The 22,486-nt window shown below is 40.2% G+C and overlaps 1 protein-coding gene across 1 annotated transcript in view; it reads left to right on the forward strand.

The window, feature by feature from the left end:
• Positions 1 to 22,486, forward strand: part of LOC147692378 (cytochrome P450 2G1-like) — an 847,409-nt gene that overhangs the window by 266,757 nt on the left and 558,166 nt on the right. Inside the window, exon 4 of the mRNA XM_086938602.1 lies at positions 169 to 329. Coding sequence (XP_086794728.1) covers positions 169 to 329 — 161 coding nt within the window. The remainder of the gene's footprint in view (positions 1 to 168; positions 330 to 22,486) is intronic.

Genomic DNA, 22,486 nt, shown 5'->3' on the forward strand with positions numbered 1-22,486 from the left:
TTTTTAATCAATGTGTGTACTTTATGTAAATTATGTACCTTTATTCCGTGACATATTTTATTGAGTTGTTATTTATGTGCTTTTATGATTTTCTTGTCAAGTTCAATAACGTTCATGATTGATTGATAGAATGGGTTGGACTTAATGTATTCTCCCTTTGTGTTTCAGAAAGACCATTTAATCCCAACACCGGCTTCAGTCTTGCTGTTTCCAATGTTGTCTGTTCTATAGTCTTTGGGAATCGGTTTGAGTATGATGATGATAGAATCATCTCCTTACTGAAAATGCTCCATTGCATCTTCTATCAGATGAGCTCTGGCTGGGGAAAGGTAAGATTGGTATAACAAACTCACACTTTTTGTCTTGAGAAAGGCCATTCTTGAGAAAGGTCTACTATATTAGGTTGGAACACATGGGAATTATGGCAGTGTTGAAATACCTATTTCTTTTAGTCAGGAAGCATCTACACTAAACAGCTGAGCAGGATTTTTGCCTGCCATTCTCCCTTTCACCTAAACTTTATACCCGTCCAGCGCAGTCTTAACAGTTTAAGTAAATCAGTCCATCAATCGTTCTTCGAGAGGTGTAAACAACAAAAATGTGATTTGTGTCATCGTTTTTATGAAGTCCTTTTTGTTGATTAATGTCCATAAATCTTGATTTTCATAATTCCATTAAAACAATTCATGACACACACATAAACAGTCAACACATGTTTTGCGTCAACAGTTACTTCTTCAGGGATGCTAAACATGAAAATCATACAAAAATAACAAATATTTTCTTTCAAAGTGCAAGAAAATTATCAAACTTCTTTTTGCAACATCTGACAATCCAAGTCTTTACAATGTTTGTTCTTGGTCATGGTATGGTCTTTCAGTGTACCAGTACAGTAGTTTTTAATGAAAAATGAATACACTTCTATGTAGAACCTGGAGTTCAGTCATTTTTGGAGTTTCCACGACACTTTGAAGAAGGCAACCTTTCTTTCACACCTTCACCATTTATAGTGTTATAGTTACTGAGGTGCTATTTTAATTTGTATAGTGCACTAATCACCCAAGAGGGTTACCAGGTGCTTGGGCAGGTGTGTTGGTTTGTAATCCTTAAGGTGCTTATTAATGAGACAGGCCTTCAGCTTCTTGTGGAACTCAAGAAGTGAGGAGACGGTTTTGATGTGTTGAGAGAGGTAGTTCCATGTCTTACGTGCTGTTTAAAAGAATGAGCAAATTTTAGTTTTGCTTTTGTGGATGCGGGGAATGTGTGTGATTAAGAGTGAGGCAGAGCCTAGGTGTCTGGTGGATTGGTGAAAGCGTATGCAGCTGTTTAGTTATTCTGGTCATGTGTTATGTAGGACTTTGTGTGTGTGCTGAGAAGTTTGAATTGGTTGAGCTTGTGAATAGGGAGCCAATGAAGCTTCCTAAGGTGTATTGTAATGTGTGTGCCGCATGGGAGGTCCAGTATTAGTCTTGCAGTGGTGTTCTGGATGGTCTGGAGTCTGTGTAGGAGTTTTTTGGAGATTCCCAGTTGAGAGTGTTTCTGTGGTCCAGCCTGCTGGTGATGAGTGCTTGCATGAGTGTCTGTCTAGTGTTGTGAGGCAATTCTTTGAAGATTTTTCACAGTATGGGTAGGATGTGTAAGCAGGAGGTGCACACTGCATTGACTTGAGCTTTCATTTTGAACTTTTTGTCTAGGGTGATCGCTAGATTTCTTGCATGGTCTTTGGGTGTAGGTGTTGATCCCAGCTCCATTGGCCACCAGGAAAGTCTTGTTTCCTAAGACCCGTACTACCGTCTTGTTGGAGTCGAGCTGAAGACAGTTGGTTTGCATCCAGTCTGCTACCATGGTCATGCTGTTGGTGAATTTGGTTTGGTCGGTTGTTGTTTTGTCCTTCAGGGAGAGGATGAGTTTGGTGTCATTGGCATAGGAGATGATGGTCATGTCTTACGATTGGATGACGTTGGTGAGTGGCTTACTATATATGATGAAAAAAGTGGGGATTAGGGACGATCCCTGTGGCACTCCTCATATCAATTTTGTGGTCTCTGATGTGAAGGGTGGAAGCCTGACCCTTAGGGTTCTTCTGGTGAGGAATGATAAGATCCATTTGAGAGCGGATCCTTGTATGCCTATCGCATGGAGTGTTCTAATGAGGTTGTTAAGGCAGATAGTGTCAAATGCTGCAGAGAGGACGAGCAGGGTGAGGGCCGCTATTTCTCCCCGATCCAGGATGATTTGAATGTCATTGGTGGCCACGTTGAGTGCTGTTTCAGTGCTGTGGTTCTTTCTGAATCCTGATTGAGTGTTGTCTAGAAGATGGTGAAGTTCTTGGTGGGTTATAAATTGCTTGTTGATGGCCATCTCGGTCAGTTTGGCTGCATTGGGAAGCAGGGAGATGCGTCAGAAATGGCTATATTGATTGCGGTCAGCTGTTGGCTTTTTGAGTAGTGCGTTGTTTTCTTCAAGTTTCCATTTATCTGGGAAAGTGGCGGATGAGATGAAGGTGTTGACGATATGGCTTAGGCTGGTGCTGATTGCTGATGTTCCCCGGTTGGAGATGTGGTGGGAGAATGGGTCCATTGCGGCCCCTGGGTGGATGGTCTGCATTATTGCAGCTGTGTTGTTTCTGGTGGGGTTGTCCATTCAGTCAGGTGGCTGTCTTGGTTGGTGGTGGCTAGGCTAGCATGGAGTTCTCTGGGTTGGGTTGGTGTTCGAAGTTGCAGTAGATATTTGCGATTTTGCTGTGGAAAAAGTTGGATAAGTTGTTGCAGAGTTGCTGGGATGTTGGTGACAGTGACTGGGGGTGAAGTGAAATCCTTAACGATTGAGAAGTTCTCCTTTTAGCTAATGGAGCATCCTTTGATCTGGTCCGCTAGTGCTTTTTTCTTGATGTCTCTTATATGCTCGTGATAGCCTTTGAGTGCATCCTTGTAGTTAGTTCTGGTAGTGGTGTTGTGGCTGGATCTCCATTTCTTTTCTAACTTTTTACAGTGTTATTTGGTGTCTTGGAGGTCTTCTGTGTATCAATTGACCTGCTTATATAATCTACTATGCTTGTTAGGTGTGATGGGTGTGAGAGATTCCGCACAGTTCTAGATCCACTTGCTGAAGTTGTTGATGTCCTTGTCGAGGTTGTCTGTGGGGCCAGGTTGATCTATGCTGAGGGAGCCGAGCCAGTCTGCTTCTATGGTTTTTGCACCAGGTGTGGCTTGGAATGCTGAGCTTGATAGGGGTGTATTGACTTGAGGTTTGTTGATTTGGAAGTGGATGATGGACTGGTTGGTCCATATGAATATTGCGTGGGTTGTATTTGCTGCTGTCACTTTTGGTGAAGATGGGGTGCAGTGTGTGTCCTGCAATGTGTGCTGGTTCTAGGATGAGCTAGGTGAATATGATATTGCTCAAAATTCCAAGGAGTGCTGTGGAGAAGGTGTAGACTCAGTCTTCCAGGTGAAAGTTAAGGTCAAAGAGAAGAAGGTAGGCTCTGTAGTCGATGGTGAGCTGAGTGACGAAGTTGGTGATGAGGCTGTTATACGTGAGTCATGGTCAGGGTAGTCGGTAAACGAGGGTACCGTTAAGGGTGAAGTTTTCTGAGATTTGCAGCTTGAAGAGGAGATGTTCAATAAATGGGCTGGTATTCTCTGTGAATGTTGTGTATTTGATGGATTCCTTGTAGATGAGATGATAGCAAATCATCCTCCTGCCCTGTGTAGGCAGACTTGACAGGTGCATCGATACTCAGCAGGTCCCATATTTTTATTATGTGTTTGCTGAGTGATCATGTGTTGAAAAGCATGCATGCAAGTGGGTTTGTATGATGTGTGATATATGGTGGGGGTGAATGTCATTTCAGTTGTTGCAGTGATTTTATCAATGATATCATGAGTGATATAATATGGAAAGTAATTATCAGTGCATGTGAGGCCAAGAATTATATTTTCTATAGGACAACATATAATTAGTTGGGACAACTATAACTGGTGAATTTCAGTTGTTTCTCTCAGTTTATCTATTCCAGAGGGGTCTTACTCCATTCCAGAGAATCCACTTGCAACAGAGCAGTGTGCAAAAAGCAGCGAGACGGGGGCCCGCTTGTGAGCGGTTCTGGGTGTTTCTAACCCAGCACCCGCACCCGACCCGGCATTCTGCACTTGGGGACGAGCATTGAGCCCTGGCCATGGGGTCCTGAGACCCCACAACCTCGCGACCTAGGGACTTGATGGGGCACCGGCGGCCGCAGAACCAGCGGACGCCAGCAGCCAACCCAGCATTCTCCGCAAGATGCAGCCATGCAGCAGTGTAGCAGCACCAGAGCAATGCCTGGAGACAGGAGCCAGGAGCAGGGAAGCACGCAAATGGTCAGAGTACCAAGGGATCCCCCGCTCACCCCTCATCTCACCCGGTGCAAGCAAAAGGCAAAAGTGAGGGGCAAGTGAGGGGGACCACGGAGGAGGCTGTTGAGGGTCAGGAGCAGAGAGCAGCAAGTGCAGCAGCAATAGCAGGCTGTCGCAAAGTGTGTCCCCTAGCTACCACGGAAACAGCCCGGTTAGACTCAGCGCAGTTTGTGGCACTTTAGGCAAGCCACCACTTGCTTGACGGTCACTGTCAGCACTCACCTACTCTCACCCACCCACCCTCCTGAGCGCAGAAGCGCACCAGCTGGTAGTTGGCCAAGCAGAGCCCTTAACCTGATCAGTGGCTGCCCCAGTCCCTCCACTAGCCTTACTCCCAACCCTACTCCCAGCCCCCCACTTAAGTACCGGCAGTGCAGACTCACCTGGATGCAGGGCAGAGCTGAGCACAGAGAGGAGTGCTGTAGAGCTGTGGGCAACCGGAGGAACACCCAGGCACTAGCATCATTAGCAGCAGCCCAAGTTGGGGGGTTTCCCCACATTTTAGTACAAACAAACCGTGGACCCGATTCAGGGGGTACGACCACCCTTCCGCTCCTCCAGCATTTCCCAAGTTTTGGCAAGTTCTCAGTGACCCATTACACCACATCAGTCCAGGCCAGAGAGCCAAACAGCCGAAGCACTATCTTGTGCTTTATGTAGCAAGATGGGACCTAAAAAGAAGGATCAACCATGTATGACCCCTGAAGAAACTGTTAATATACAATCGTTCACTAAATGGATCACAAGGAGTAAGTCTCTGTCAGCGAGCCTAAATGAATTTCTCCAAGATGCTGAACAAAGTGGGTCAATTAGGCACTTCTTTAAGAATATTTGTAACCCCAGTACAATCCAGGGCACCATTCAGGGCTGGCAAAAGAATGAATTCCAGGACGCACGATTTGCTGGTTGCGATGTGTGCATCTTACAAGACAGCAGTACTAAATGTTTTAGCAGAAAGCCTTCCGACTGATTGCACACCCTCAAGGGAGGATCACCTCCCAGCCCAGCGAGCCACAACGAGACGGAAAAGTTTGACTCTGATTGTGTTCAAATTGATTCTGTTAAAATGAATGGAACATCTTGTGGCAAAATTACACCTACACCCATAGACAAAATGCCCTAACCCACAATTGGCAAGAAACGTGAAACCGCTTTGTTCAAAGAGAAACATGTCCCAGTGGCTCAAATTCAAGGTACTAAATTCCACAATCAAGACCTCCAGAATGCAGTGAGTACTAAGCCCTTACTAACAGCTACAAGCCCATTGTCGCATCTAGAGTGCCTGATTCAGAGTCTCCACTGGCAGGGGGCCACACAGCCTTGTCCCTCGAAAAACTGGGCTAAAAGAATTAAAAAAACTAAAATTAACCCTAAACTTGATGGGGCTATTAGAGCCTTTATGGGACACTAAAGCAGATCACCTCACTTCTAACGATAGTTTAAATGAAGATCAGCAGAAATTATCTATGAATGAGATAAAAAGCTCCACCCACAGAGTACTATTGTGGCAATCATCAAAGATGGAGGTCCAAATAGACCTCCTGTAATCAATTGCAGCTTGCCTAGTCAACTTAAGCACCAGGGTGGAAGACCTGGAAAACAGGATTGTTCAGTATCTGGTCTCCAACTCTGGGGAATGTTCCTGTTCCTGTTCAACCCTTATGGAAAAGTGGGAGTCTCTTCCTGAGGTCCTAGCTGTTATAGTGGAGATAGTGAAAGGAAGCAGGAATATGCTAACCTCTAGTACCATGGACAACAGGGCAACTGCAAACAACTATCACCTGGCTGCGAGTAAGAAACAAGCAGTTCTGTCAGGCCCTAAGTCAATAGACAGAGGCAAACAAAATCTGGCACGTAGGATGGTGAGCCCTGCCCATGGGCCCAAAGTAGTTCAAGGTATACAAAGGGCCAATAGTAGAGGAAGTAGGGGAAGCGATGTTTCAGCAACTGATTCACTAGAACCCATTCCCAGTAGAACAGACAGGCCCGATCCTCCTCCTTCAAGGAGAGCAAAAAAGAAGCTGAGGAAACAACTGAAAGAAACTAAAAGAAGAGGGAGACAATAGCAGCTACGGAAGACTAACCACTCACCCCTACAATGTAATGCTAACAAACAGTCAACTCTATCCAATATTTTCTGCCAAAAACTGGGGTAAGAAGGACGCTTCATCTGTCCTGTCTCCTGGAGGCCAGCAAGTCCACACAATATTACCAAGCAACTCCATTGCGAAGGCCTCAAAGACACTTGTAAGATCAGGTCCGTCTACAGGTCATTAATAAACAGTGGGAACAAGCACCACACTGGAAGACATAATTCCCCAGGCATTGACGGCTATTACACAACTGCAGCGGGATGGCTCAACACAACTCCAGCCAAGCCTCGAAAAGTGAACCAACACCGTGAACAACCAAGGACTGACAATCAGGTCCCAAGTAGGAAATGCCTCGAGTCATCAAGCAAGTATAAGTCCTGCATCAAGCCCAGCAGTGCACGCATCGGGAACAGGAGAAGTGGTTCAACCCTCAGGCACTCCAACAAAAGTCCACAAGGTGGTTCTCACCCTCAGAATTCATAGCACGGGACAGCATGACATTCTGAACTGGAGTAATATTCTCCGTCTTTTTAAACAACTTGCCACCCTGGACCAGATACAAAGAGGGGACCTGGAATGGGTGAGATTCTTGAGCATCCAGGGGAATACCTATGGCGAATCCACAGTGGTGGATATGAAGCAAACGGAACAACAACAAGCCATTTTGAACAAAGCAACACAACTCAATGAGTGGGGCATAGACGTCCAGATTTTGTCAAATTCAAAATATCCACACATCCTAGCATTAAATAGCAGGGGCTAGGGTCCTTGTTCGGTCCTGCACTGGACAAACAATCAAGGGACTCACAGCAGCAGTTGCACGGGCTCCAAGGACACCATGGGCATCAGGATCTCCTGTCAAAACAACCATCGGGCCATTTACACAACCCCTCACACTCTGGACCAAACCGGAACTCCAAGAAGACGGCAGCACTATTTTTTTAACAGCGGTGGCACTAGGCTTGGCAGGGGGGAGGCCAGGGGAGCAATCCCATCCAAGCAGCAATTAACCATAATTTCTTGGAACATTGCAGGGATCAGTAAAATTACAGAAAATGAAAACATAATGCAGTTTCTAGAAAATGGAGACATATTCTGCTTCCAAGAGACTTGGGCTCCGACCAGCACTCCACTTGCAGGGTATTATGAACACCATGTATCAGTAATACAAAGGAATCTCTTTGGCTGACAATCCGGTGGTCTATCAATTTTCATAAAACACACCAGTAGCCTTGTGGCCACAAATATCAAACTGTTTACATCTAGGTTACAAGTACTACAGATTAGAGGCCTGAATCTTTTAACACACATCCAGTCCGCCTTCTGATAATAAACTGTAATAATCCAGCGCAGGCTATTATGAAAGACTTTATGGAGGCACTGTAACGGAAACTAGATGATCTTTTAAATAAATATACATTCTATCAGATAATCCTAGTTGGGGATTTCAACTTAAAGGATCTAGATAAAGCTAAATCCCCTACTCTGGGGATGGGCCAGGCAGAAAACCTCTATAATTCCCTCAAAAATCATAAGTTGCACTGAAAGAAGCACGAATGACATCCTGGCAGCCACAACCAACCTTTTGGGATATCTCAAGAATTGATTATATCATGGTCATTGATGGAGCAAGGAATATCAATTAAGCAACTTGCTCGGATATAATCCTCTCATATAACTTTGTAATACATTACTAGTAATGTTTGAAGTACCAATTTTACACAACATTTTTACATTTATTAGAAAAGCGGGAAGCTTGCCTATTTGTTTTACTAACAAGTAACCAGAGTGCAACTAAAGAATGGCTGCTAACGTGGGAAAAAGAACTGTGCATGGGCCAACTGGATGAGGTCTTAACGCTTGGAGGGAAAGCTTTGCTTCTGCGCAATCACAGTTAAAATGGCTGCTTAAGAACTCACAAGCTAAGCATCTGCTCTGCTGAAACTAAATCGCTTTATATACTAAGTGCTAATGAATAAATAGTCTTTTTAATTAAATGGGATTAGAGCAGAGATAAGTGGTATACAGTGAAATCATTTTATTTTGAATTTAAGATCTTGCCTTTTTGACTTCTCTGTTAGTTCGTATTTGGGCCTTTATGAGAGCTAAGGGCTGACACCCATGTGACACCCAACCGCATGCATGGTAGAGACAACTCCAGAGTCATGAGCTCAAGTCTTGGAACCCGATCAAAGACATACTTTCCACATGTCCTGGGAAGCAGCTGAACATCTTGAAGACTCAAAGTACAACTGTACAAACTGTATACAATGTGGATAATGCATTATGAACATAGGTGGGAAATAAAGCTTGGGAAAAAACTAATTAATGGGCGGGAACATAAGACAAAGGTCTTAAGAAAAGGTACTCAACTTAGCATGGTGTGGTAATCATCCCCTCGGCTTGTCCAATCAGAATTAGGAGTTTCATAGAATGAAACATTTAGGGGTGGTACATGCCATTAATAAGGTATAATTGGGGTAGTTAGTTAGATTAGAATTGCTCAATTGCTGGCAGAACACTGAGGGATAGAGATGCTGTCCAATTGCTGATCGAAATACCTAAAGAAGAAGACGTAGAATTTTCAAGCAAATAAAATTTGAAAGAAGATCGCGGAAGAATCGAGGAGTTAATAGAATTAGAAAGAAGAGCAGGGAAGAATCGAGGAGGAATTTAGAATCGTGAGGGGTGAGATGCAGGCGTCAAATCCAGAAGAGGCTACCTGTCCTGTCCTAGTCCTGTCCTGAACCTGTCACCTGAATTTTTCGAAGGGGCCCACAACTCTTGGCCGGCGGGGTCTGATCTTGCACCATCCAAGGAAAATATTAATCTGCGTATTGTGTCATTATTATTATTATTATTAGAAATTTCTTTATTTAGATATAACACAGATATCTTTAAAAGAGGATTACATAGTTCACATTATATACAACTCATTAAAAATGAAAACAGCAAGACAGTCAATTAGCCAGCCATAATAAGAATAAGGGTCTTCCACATCCTCAGCCTCCTAGGTCCATAAAAAACATTTTTAAAAGAAGGATAAAAACCAGAAGAAGAAGTAGTACAAAAGTTAAAATCTAATATACAGGGAGCTTCACCCTTTTTTCTTTACTCTCGCTGAATTGGATATCAAACAACTAAAAGACGACCCAATTTTCCTAGGGGTACTACTCATATTCTTTTCATTTCATCCCCCTAGAAGTTTGGGATGTATCATAAAGATCATTAAGTAATAAGAAGGAAAAAGGAAATAAGAGGGAGGATTTAGCAGGACCTCTTTAGCTTAAAATTGCGATATGCTTGCTGGATGAACTTTGTTAGTCTGATATTTAAGTCAGTGTTTTCAGGGTTCAGAGCCACGATGATGGCTTGCCTGCAGGTTTGGGCGCCCAACCTGTTCCATTCGGCTTTTAGTTTGCACCTGCGTTGGAGGTTGAAGGGTATTGTGTCAATGTGCCTTTTTCTCACTATCCTCTCTTCCTGAGGTCGTTGTCATTGAAATTATAGGTTAATTTAGATAAATTGAATCTTAATTCTTCCGAATGATGAAGTTAACACTGTAATTTGTCTTTGATACTCCTGGTAAAATTCAGATAAACCTTTAAAACTTATCCGAGTCTGTGGTTATATAATGAACAGAACAGGTAAACACTTCATGGTTATAATTACCAAATATAGTCAACTAAAATAGATTCATATGTAAAGAAAGGGCTTAGTATTAAATAGTTAAATAGTCTCAAGACTGAGAGGCAATGGACATATAGAATTAGCCCTAAGATGTATCCCCAGCAGGGTTTCATTGAACAGAAAACAAGTAAGTGTAGTTTATGGGCCTAAAATGAGTGTTTAGTGAATAATGTCCGCAGGTTGGTGTCCCGCTGGATCAGTTTGCTGGTAGCAGAGGTATGGTTTTTATTGATAAGTTTGGTGATTATTGGTTATAGACTTATGTATTAACAAACCCGTTTGTATTTTGTTTTATGTTGTTTGGAAATTCCCAGGAAGTGTATAGCGGGTGATGAATGGAAATCACACTGCAGTGAGGTTACTCGTCAGTTTTAGAAATTGAGTTGTGAAAAAGTGAGAGTGATTGTTAGCAAAGAGGTTGCTGGTGAAATTATGGTGTTATATCACCTAGAAAGGATAACCCTTGAAGAGTAGCAGGTTCTTCTAAGCTTATGTGAAGAGTAAACGGAAAGGTTTTTACTCTCAGTACATGAAGAGTAAGCAGAAGGTTTTACTCGTGGTAAAATAATTTAACCATTTTTTTGGCGAAACTGACAGAGTAGCGAATGTTCTTATGTTGGTATTAATGAAAATTTTGGTGAAAGATTACAAGAAAATACGTTTTCGTATTACCTTGTGAAGGGAGGATCAGCTGCCGGAGTTGCACTGACATCACAAAGTGCTGCACTGGGATTGGTTGAGTCAGTGGGTGTGTGAGACAAGCCAGGGAATTGTAAAGGAGGGGTCCTTTGTTGCGCTGACCTCATCGGCCAAGCTAGGATTGATTGAAACAACAGGTGTGTGATTTACGGAGGATTGCAAAGGAGAGGTCAGTAGTGAGGAGTGAATACTGACGTCACAATAAAGCTGCGCTAAAAGATAAAAGATTGGATAAAAGAATTTTGTAAAATCAAACCTGATTGGATAAAGAATAAAAGCGGCAATTAGATTGGAGAAACTGTAAACAAAGGACAAACTTTTTGAAAATTGAAGTGGAATTTGTATGTGGAAAAACAAACCAACCTTAATAGGGAATCACCCGATAGAAGATATTTGGGTTTTGCTAGACAAGAATACATAGGAATAACTTAAAAAATTATACGGAGAGAAAAGAAAAATTTAATTTATGCAAAAAATCAAAAATTATTTCAAAAAGGATAAACCTATTAAGACTAAAGAAGGAATTCTTATCCCACCGCCTAAAACTCCTGCCTCATTTATGATGATGGAAAAGGGATATCATGCCTGTGTATGGTTAGAAAATTGGATTGAATATACAAAAGATGATGGAATATTGACTTTTCTAGAAAATGGTAGGTTCAATGGTAGAATCCTTCAGAATTTAAGGAATGGAATGAAAGAGTTAGAGCCCAGACCTAGATTAACACAGTATGAAGCGTTAGAAGAATAGGAAATGGAGGCATTTGATCGAGAGAGATCTAGAAGTACTAGGGGTCATAGAGGATTTTATCCTAAAATGTTGCATATAAAACGCGAAGATCAGATGAAACAATGGAGACAGGCAATGGTTTCAGATGGACTGTATCCTTTATTAACGTTAGATAAGCAGTCTGGAGGCAAGTGTACTAGAAAGACTAAAAATATGACAGGTTGTGGAAAATCTGAAGATGAGTTTATGGAAGACATTCTAACAAAGAATCCTCCACCATATCAGAAAGGACCCAGTAGAAATATACTGAGTGCTCCTGTCTTAGAGACCACATTAGTTCTTCAAATTTTGTATGATTCTTTAAATGAAAGAATATTATATGAAAAAGAAAGAGAAGCAATAACTAAAAATAAAGAAGAATTAATACAGAAAATAACTCAATTGAGTGTACATCCTGAAGCATTACCATACCAGTGACTATATGTCCTGTTGTCCCTTTATATGGGGATAAAAGAAGATGTTCAACCCCACCAGTTATAGCCACTCCTGTAATAGAAGCAATACAAAGAAAACATAATAATTGAGGATCAAGCTAGTGAATGTGACTCAGTAATAACACTAATGGATTTACCAATAAGAGATAAGATAAATGAGACCCCAAGAATAGTTACACCTAGCTGTTCAAAAGAAATACAAATTGAAATTTCCACAGGAACTAAAAGTGCTATCATTTTGTCACCAGAAGAATAAGAAAGATGGGCACAAGGAATGGACAAAGCAGTTCCACAACCAAAGTTTTTGGACATGTATAAATTAAAGGTAGAATTGGAAGAAATGACAGCTGGAAATGTGGGAATAGACAGATTAAATATATACAGGCACATGCATCAAGCGATTTGGGAATCGCAAACGGTGCGAATCGCAAAAATCGGCCGTTTGCGATTCCCAAATCACTATTTGGGATGCATCAACTTAAAAGTGAATAAATCGCTATTTTAGCGATTTTTTCAAGTGCGATTGCTTTTAAGGAATTGCAAATTTGCGATTCCTCAAAAGCAATGCATGAAACTAAAAAAAATTGCGAATTCGCAATTAGAGAGAAAAAATTACCATGAGGTTGTACCTCATGGTAATTTTGCGAAATGTTACAAAAATGCAATTTTTTTCATTTTTTTAACTTTCATGTTGTGCACACACATGCCCTTAGGGCATGTGTGTACACAACATATGTGCATTGTTTGATTTCAGGGGTGCAACAGGGTGTCCTTTGGACACCCCTGCACCCTTGAAATCGCAATCTCAATTTGCGATTAGCTAATTGCGAATCGCAAATTGAGATTGTCTTCCCATTCATTCCTATGGGCCTCTAGGCCCATAGGAATGAATGGGAAGGGATTCCTTAATTGCGATTCGCAAAATGCTAATCGCAATTAAGGAATTCTAAGAAATCGCAATTTATTAAGCGATTTCTTGATGCATAGGCATTTGCAATTCCTTAATTGCGATTCCTTAAAAATCGCAATTAAGGAATCGCAAATGCCGAGTTTGATGCATGTACCTGTTAGTGAAGAGGAATTATTATTCATACGTAGAGCATAACTAGAAATGTAACATTATTTCATGAGAAATCAACAGAGATTGCTTCAGAGATGGGCATTGAAATAGGGAGATCCAAAGTACTGCAAAAACCTTACAGAGCAGAATTTACTGACAAAGATTTAGAAAATATGAATGTGTCAGGAAGGAAATTATAGATTAAAGAACTGATGACAATTGTATAAAAGTGGGGAGAATTAGATTATACATGTGGAAAACAAGGTGGATTAAGAACAAGGAGGAAGCTCAGGCAAACAATAAAACTGCATCATAATATTTATTAAGAGAACCTAAAAAGACAGAAAGATTATGTCCCATGACAGAAGTACCAGAAGGAGGATATGTACATGTTCCATGGACTAGGCAAGATATTTTATCATTTACCAATGATTTCCCAGAATTAAGAGAGGAGCCAGTTAAATGGTACAGACAGGTTGAAAGGTTTGTGAAAGTTTCAAAGATTTTATTGAATGATTTGTTATGGTCTGTTTGACAGAGTGGTACCTGCTGATTTATGGGCAGAATGTAAAATCACAGTTGATTGGCCTAGTGAGAAGTACCCAAGAGATGAGAAAACAGGTGCATCTTCAGAAGAAGTAATGAAGAAATATAACCAGGTGATTACTTTTTTGAAAGGGATAATTCCCCCAAAAGAGACAGATTGTATAAAAATAGATAGAACTACACAGTAAACATGCTTACTATGAGCGTCTGGTGGAAATGTTCAAGCAGTATAGTGGATTTGAGAATATTGGTGATAAAGGTATTGGACATTTTGTATATCGATTTGAATCAGAATTAAGATCAGAGATTTGTCAGATGATTCTAACACACTAGTTGTGTTGGCAAGGGAAACCCATAGATGAAGTCTTAAAGTATGCAAAATACTGTGGAGATGAGATAGATCATAGACAAAATAAGTTCGAAGAAAAAGTAATGTGGGCACAAGTAAAATTGGCAGAACAATAAGAACTCAAATTAAATAACGAACAAAATAGAGGATCAGGATAGAATGAAAATAATGAGGGAAAACCAAGAGGGAAAATGAGTAGAGAAGAAGCAAATAAGAAGTTTCCTTGTCATGGGTGCGAAAAATTGGGGCATTGGAAAAATGATTGTAAAAATATTCAAACTAATAATGTCCCAAATCAAAATTTAAATCCACAGACGCAGAATGAGGTGACACTGAATAAACCGCAACTGGTTTTAAATCCACCGAGTCAGTTACCACCCGCCCCTATGCAACATTTTCTGAACGGAGCAAAGTTCAGTGTGGACGCCGGATTTCAAGGAGAAAGTGGTAAGCTAAATTCAGTAACTGCACAATTTCTTTTACAGAACAGTAGTTCATCGGAGGGTGAATTATGATGGTGCCTTAGGAGGGGGGAAGAGGAATGCGTACCTGGCGCATCCTTACCAGTAGATCAGTCAGGTCCATATATTGATGAAAAGGTAGAAGGAAAAGATATTACTTTTAGATTGGACACTGGTGCTACCCATTCTACTGTGAGAACAGCAGACATCCCAAACCCACCCCTCTCAGGTGAGGCAATCCAAGTAGTTGTTGTTTCTAATAGACAGATCAGAACTCCAGTTACAGAACCCATGGAAGTGTGCATAGGCAATTTTAAAGAGATGCACACATTTGTAGAATGTGACTCCAGTCCCTTAAATTTGTTAGGTAGAGATTTACTATGTAAAATGAACTGTATAATTTATTGTACACCGGATGGTGTGACAATTCAACCCCCTGATGAAGATAGTATTTACAAATTAATGCTAGCAATACAAGGTATGGAGGTAGATGAAATGTATTCAATGATGACAAAGGATAACCTACCTGATGAATTAAAACTGACAGTATACCCAGAAATGTGGGATTTCACTGGAAAAGAAGTAGGATTGATGGCAGGTGTCGACCCAGTAAAAGTGACTGTAAAAGAAGGTGCTATTTTCCCAAACACAAGACAGTATAAAATGAGCCCAGAAATTAAATCAGGTGTCATAGCAGAAATAGAACGAATGTTTCAACAAGGCATTTTAAAAGAAATAATAAACAGTCCTTGTAATTAACTTATAATTGGCATTAAGAAACTTAATGGGAAAAATCGGATAGTACAAGACCTGAAAAAAAAATAGTAGTGCCTTGTTGTCCTGTAGTACAGAACCCAGCAGTAATTCTGTATCAAATTATACCATGGAATGCAGGATGGTTCACAGTAATTGATTTGTGTTATGCATTTTTCTACATTCCGTTACACCCAGATAGTCAATATCTCTTTTCATTTAAATTTGAAAATCGTATCTATGTGTGGAATCGAGTTTCTCAAGGGTACACAGAAAGTCCTTCAATCTTTAATCAGATCTTGAAAAAGTGTCTAGAAACACTAGTGATACCCAGAAGTTCAGTTTTTGTCCAATATATAAATGATTTATTGGTTTCATCGAAAACACGAGAAGATTGTGTCCTTGACTCTATTGCATTGTTAAACTATTTGGCTGAAGGAGGGCATAAGGTGTCACCAGAAAAACTACAAGTTTGTCAAACCTGAGTTAAATATTTGGGACAACAAGTAGAAAGAGGAGTGAGGAAAGTGACACCTGAAAGGATTAAAATAATAAAACAGATGCAGTTACCTCAGACCCAGAAAGAAATCAGAATGTTTCTGGGTGTTGTAGGATATTGTAGGCAATGGATTGTAGGTTTATCCTTACTGGCAAAACCACTGATACAAATGACAAGAAAAGGAGCAAAAGATCCTGTAGAATGGGATAATGAAAGCATGGGAGCTTTTGTAAAAATATGAAATTTTCTATGCGAAGCCCCTGCTCTTGGAATGCCAGATTACACAAAAGAATTTGCATTGTTTTGTTGTGAACGGGATAATTGCACATTATAAGTACCGACCCAAAGACATGGTTTGATGCGACGTCCAGTGGCATATTTTTAGGCTACTTTGAATCCTGTAGCATCTGCATCACCTGCTTGTTTAAAAGTGGTAGCCGCTGCTTGCACAAGTCTTGAATAAAGTGAATCTATTGTGATGGGACATCCTGTGAAAGTATATGTCCCTCATTCAGTTGAAACTCTTCTGACCTGAACCCGAGCTCAGTATTTTACCTCAAGTCGAATGACAAAATATGAAAGAATTATTTTAGGAGCCGAAAAGGTAGCAGTAATCAGGTGTACAGTTCTGAATCCAGCTAACTTATTACCTGATGTGTATGGAGAAGAAGTGAGGGATGATGTTGAACATGACTGCCTAGGTGTTACTGAATATTGTACCAAACCTCTCCCAGACATACAGGAAGAGCCCCTGAACAATTGTTAAAATGAAATATTTGTAAATGGCTCGTGCATGAGGCACGAGGAAGGAGGGTTGAGTGCTGCTTATGCTGTTTATACGATGGCCGAATTAGTCGAAGCATCCTATTTACCTGGAATCAAGTCTGCACAAATAGCCGAATTGATTGCTTTAATTAAAGCATGCAAAATTGGGAAAGATTGGAGAGTAATCATTTACACTGATAGCCAGTATGGTTATGGGGTTGTGCCAACTTTGGATGCAAAGGGATTTCATGACTTCTTCAGGAACCCCTATCAAAAATGGACAATCTATGAAAGAGCTTTTAGAAGCAACACAATTGCCAAATGAAGTGGCTGTGGTCAAATGTGCTGCACATCAGTCAGGAAATGACTATGTGACTACTGCTAATCGTTATGCTGACCAAGTTGCTTAGTATTGTGCCAAAACTAAAATGGCAGTAAACAAGAAAATTGAAACAACAGGAATCAGATGCCAACTTATGCTTATCTCACCCATAGAAACATGGGATAAAGTAAGACATTTACAAGATGAGGTAGAAGTAAGTGAAAAAGAAGGGTGGATTAAAACAGGATGTCAAAAGAGAGAAGAAGATGGTGTTTGGATTTATCCAGATGGCAGGCCAGTCATGCCAGACTGTTTACTCTCACAGCTAGCAAGAATGTACAATGGAGATACCCACATAGGTAGAGATGCTATGATCAGACTCTTTAGACAGGACTGGTTCAACCCGAAGTTTAGGACTGTCGCAGAGAGCCTTTGCCAGAGGTGCCTAATTTGTCAACAGAATAACCCAGGTAGGAAGACAGTGGTCAGCTGGGGAAGAATTGGAACGGCAGAGGGACCATTTGTAAGGTTGCAGGTTGATTTCATTCAGTTACCACCATGTAGAGGACTAAAGTACATCCTTGTCATAGTGTGTTTGTTCTCATAGTGGGTGGAGGTATATACGACCAGGAAAAATGACAGCATAACAGTTGCCAAATTATTGTTGAGGGAACTCATACCACAGTTTGGTTTTCCAGTAACGGTGGAATCAGATAGAGAATCTCACTTTAATAATGAAATAATTTGATTGATCTGTGAAGCATTCAAGATTGAACAAACATTGTACTGTGCTTACCACCCAGTGGCTTCTGGGGTGGTGAAACAACAGAATGGCACAATAAATCAAGATTGGCAAAGGTGTGCGTATCTACATCACTGTGCAGGCCAGATGCACAGGCTCTTGTTCTGATAGAACTCAGAAACAATCCTGACAGAAACACAGGGTTGAGTCCCCATGAATGTATTCTTGGGAAGAACAATGAGATTAGTCTTCATTCCTGGACACAGACTGTTAAGCATAACTAATGATCTGGTATTGGACTAATATAACATATTGACTGACCGAGTACATTCTGTCTCTCACCAGGTTGCCAAAGACACAGAGGCCAGTCAGCCGGATCAAGCACATGATCTAAATCCAGGTGACTGGGTGGTGGTGACGAATCACACCCAAGAGACATGTGGAGTACCCCAAAACAGATTTTACAGGTTACAGCAAGAGCAGTGAAATGTGCAAGATTGCCTTACTGGATACACGCCAGCCATACCAAAAGAGTACCAGCCCTGATGAAGAAACCCAACACCAAGAAATCGAAGTTGAGGGTGCAGAAGGTTGTGCATCTGAAGAGCCTAGAATAACAAACTCTGAAGTAGCTGATTAAGAACAACCAAGCACTAGTCAGGAGGATAGGATACCAGCAATTGGCATACCTGATGTGGAAATAGAAACCAGAAGCAAAACAAAATTAGGGAATCTGGAAATTATTGAGGATCAGACAGGTATAGAAGACCAAGCTCAGGAAACAGAATACGAGATTGTTGAAGAACCCTTTGCAGGAACAGATAGAGATAGAAAAATACACTCAGACAGAGGTGAGCAAGTATTTTTACAAATCTGAGGAGGGACAGGTAGGTGGAGAAGAGCACGTTCAGGCAGCAAACAAGTCAAGTGCAAAAAGACCTGAGCAGAACAAGTTAGGAATAGAGAAACAAATTCAGAGAAAAGCAAACTGAAGTAGACTCTGAACAGGGACAGATAGACAATGCGGGACATGTTCAGGTGAATGGTAGTATTTCAAGAAGTCCTGAACTCGGTCAACTAGAAAGGAATTCAGAAGACGAAGAAACGAAATTCTGCCACAACATAATACTAATAAAAGAATACTCGAAAGTGATGAAGAAGGAGAAAGTACAGTGCAACCCAAAAGGTTTAGAAAAGGTGATAAATGGCACAGATATGTCAAAAGATTAAGGTATTATCTAAAGACAATTAATGAAGAACCTGACCAAGAGATTGAAGTCACTAGTCAATCAGGACAGGCCAACGAGAAACACAAGCAAAGGAGTCAAAGATTAAGAATATTGAACAATAAGTCAGAGGACCTGAATGGATTTATGTGATTCTTGAAGAAAATGTAGATTTAAATGAAGAAAGTGATGAAGAAATAATGACAGATCAAATTGACGAAGGAGAGGTGAGCCCTCCTTGAAACGGAACCAAGAAAACTTAAAAATGTTCTGAAATAAAGTAAAGAATGTAGAGAGATCTTCTTAAAATGGCTGAAAATAGAGTTGATGAAAGACCAAAACAACATTGTTGTTGTACCAAAAATAAATAACCTATTGAGTTATACTTACCAATAGCTCCCCAATACCAATTACCAATAATTAGTCCGTTGGCAGTGAAGAAGGTTCAGTTATTTATTATACAAAGTACTCTGACAGAGGAGCCTCTCCCATCCTCACCCCTCGAGGTGCGTGGAGAAGACTGCTGGCTTACAGCCAAAACCAGACAAATATACTTTCAGTAAGACTCATGAAGTCACCGTACATGGAAAAATACAAGTTGGTTCAGGGGGCCTTAAAGAAGGACCATATTTGGCACACATAATTGGTTCAAAGCTTTAGCTATTCATTACTGGGGAGGTCAGGAAGGGTGACTCCCTTTCGTCTTGGTGCTTTGGGAGTGCAGGCACGGCGCCTCCCGGAATGTGATTATCCCAGCTCAAAGCCAGATAACTCAAATAATAAGATCCTTTCTGCTCAAAGCAGAGCCAAGGGACGGGGGAAAACTGCACCAAGAGCGGAGTGAAGCTGCAGAGCAAGTGTCTGCATCAAAAGTCTCTCTGCCATTCACAAGCCTCTCTCTCTTATAGCAAAGTATACAGAAATATCAATATTGGGAACCTAACCAAGGGAAAGCAATGTACCACAACAGGTTTCTAACTCAGAAGGCAAAAATAAGATAAACTCTTACACATTATAGGAACAATTCTATACAACTGAAGCTTGCACATTATAAAAATAGCTCAGTGGGTTACAGCACAAGAATAATAAGCTGTAACTGCATATTGGTTAGACACATTAGGCCAATAATAAATATATAGCAAAAGAATGGATAGGTACATCATGCTAACACATATATAACTATGTCTAATGCTGCAGAAAGGGGGCGAACCAATTTTTTATCTCTTCATTGTTTAAACTAATGCTGTAGAATATGTATATGTAGCATCCTATTAGTGATTATAGTATGGTTAGGTTTAACCATAGTGATACCATATTTGATGAGTATAGGAAAGAAAAATAATACAGACACAGATGGAAAACTAGCTAACATAAAGGGTATATAGAGTAGAACTAGAAGCATCAGATGAGTTAGAAATACATCACACATTATCAGATAATAACACAGATTTACACGTTTACACAAAGTTATTGTTGGAATATGTAGATACTAGGGAGATTAGTGATTGTTATGTATGTATGAAATTACCAGCTTTAGTAGCAGAAGGTGTTACATATCACCATTTGCCGCTAACGTATGGCATTTAATGTAGTGTATTAGCAAAATTTGCAGTATTATTATTTGAACCTAGATGTGATATTTCCTGTTTGAAAAGCATAATTTAACAAGCTCATTAAAAGAAGAAGAAAACATATTTTTGATGTTAGTAGAAGAAAGGAGACAAGATTTCCAGAAGAAAGCCAATGAACAGAAACCCAAAATTCCACCAGGGGCTGAAAGAGAAAGAATGTTCACACCTGTCAAGGCTCAGGCTGCGATGGCACTAGATTTTGAAAAGAAAGGGAAAATCTGTCTCCATAGGTTAAAATTGGACTATAACAATGTATTTTTTGGTTCCAGTGAATGTGAACATCATTTCTTGGTTATTGGAGGATGGAGACTAAAAGGTGGAACTGGTCCAGTATTTCATGGAATTGTCTATATATGTGGGAACAAGGCTTAGTTTAAGCTACTTGCAATGTTGTATGGGAGTTGCTAATTTGGAATAGTATTACCTAAAGTCTATCATGTGAAACGAATAACTGGAAGCAATGAAAACAATAATGAACTAATATGTAGTAAAAGAGCTAGTTTTGCAGAAATAGTAGAAGATATATTCAGTGCATTGATACCTTCAGTGGGATTAATTCTGAACTCAGAAAGAATTTGTCAATTGTCCACAGTAGTTGATCGTTAATCAACTGATACTACTGGAGGGTTACTAATGATCAATACTGAAATGGTTGCACTCTGATCTATGGTTTTGCAGAATGGACTTGCCCTTGATATTTTATTGGCAAATGAGGGTGGAGTCTGTAAAATGCTGAAAGTGCAACATTGTTGTAATTATATACCTGATAAAAGTATAGAAATTGGGAAATATTTTAAGAATATTACAAATCTGGAAGAATAATTAAACCACTGGAAGGTGACAGTGTATGGAAGAAACTAACAAATATTTTAACATCACTAGGGTCATGGTTTGGTAATTTTGTTAAAGAAGTTGTGGCTCAAGTAATACTACATATACTTGGAATAACTATGATAACTATGATAAGTCTGATAGTAATGATCTGAGGCAAATGTGTTAAAAGGAGAAGTAAATATGAAGTAAATAAGCAGGGAAAAGAGGAAATATGAAGAAATTAGGCAGGAAGAATTAAAAGGAGAATTATATAAGAAAGTGAAGAACATGAAAGAAAAATATGATGTAGAAATTGATAAGATAAAGCAGGGAATGGAAATATAGTTAGACTTGATTTGGGTATGGGTAGTTGTTGATGGCATAAATGCCATCAGAGAGGGGATTAATGGAGCAAGGAATTACAAATAAGCAACTTGCTCGGATTTAATCCTCTCATATAACCTCATAATAAATTACTAATAACGTTTGAAGTACTAATTTTAAACAACATTTTTACATTTATTAGAAAAGGGGGAAGCTTGCTTATGTGTTTTACTAACAAGTAGCCAGAGTGGTCAGTGTTCTGTACACTGGGGAGGATCAATGTCAATGAAGTTGAAAATAAATTGAAACGTCTTGAAGCAAGATTAAGTGAGAAATACAATGCTGCGGTGTCAGGTCTAAATGATAGGGATGAAATATGGGCGCTGATACATTGATGTTCTATGTTACTTGGGATGACAATAGAGATAACTGGTTTTATTTATAATCTGATAAACATGTATCGATTGTAGGGAGCGTGGCACAATTTATTGGGCTATAAGGTAATTTATTGATTTTGACACATTTGTGCACTATAATTGATTATGTTTCATTTTTATTTTTACTTACTTATCTGGTAACGACAGAACGGTGCCTATATTCATAAATGATAACTTCCTTTTTTGTTGACTGAGAATAGGTAGGTTTTTTAAATAGTTCCCACTCGGCTAAGTTGTCTCCTTTTTAAATCCTTTTTTGACCCTTTATTGCTCGTCCCTTGTTACTATCGGGAGGGACGTTTTAGTCCTACATTGATTTTTGGGACACGAAAGATTAGTCCGTTAACTATTTTTGTGACTCTGGAAGGAAGGCTTATATCCATTTCCGCATCACATGACACTCGAACATGCAGATGGATGGCAAGGGGCGTGTAGAGTGAGAGGCGGATTAGAAACGC

This window comes from Lissotriton vulgaris, chromosome 9 (genome assembly GCF_964263255.1).
Source record: "Lissotriton vulgaris chromosome 9, aLisVul1.2, whole genome shotgun sequence".
Lineage (NCBI taxonomy): Eukaryota > Metazoa > Chordata > Amphibia > Caudata > Salamandridae > Lissotriton > Lissotriton vulgaris.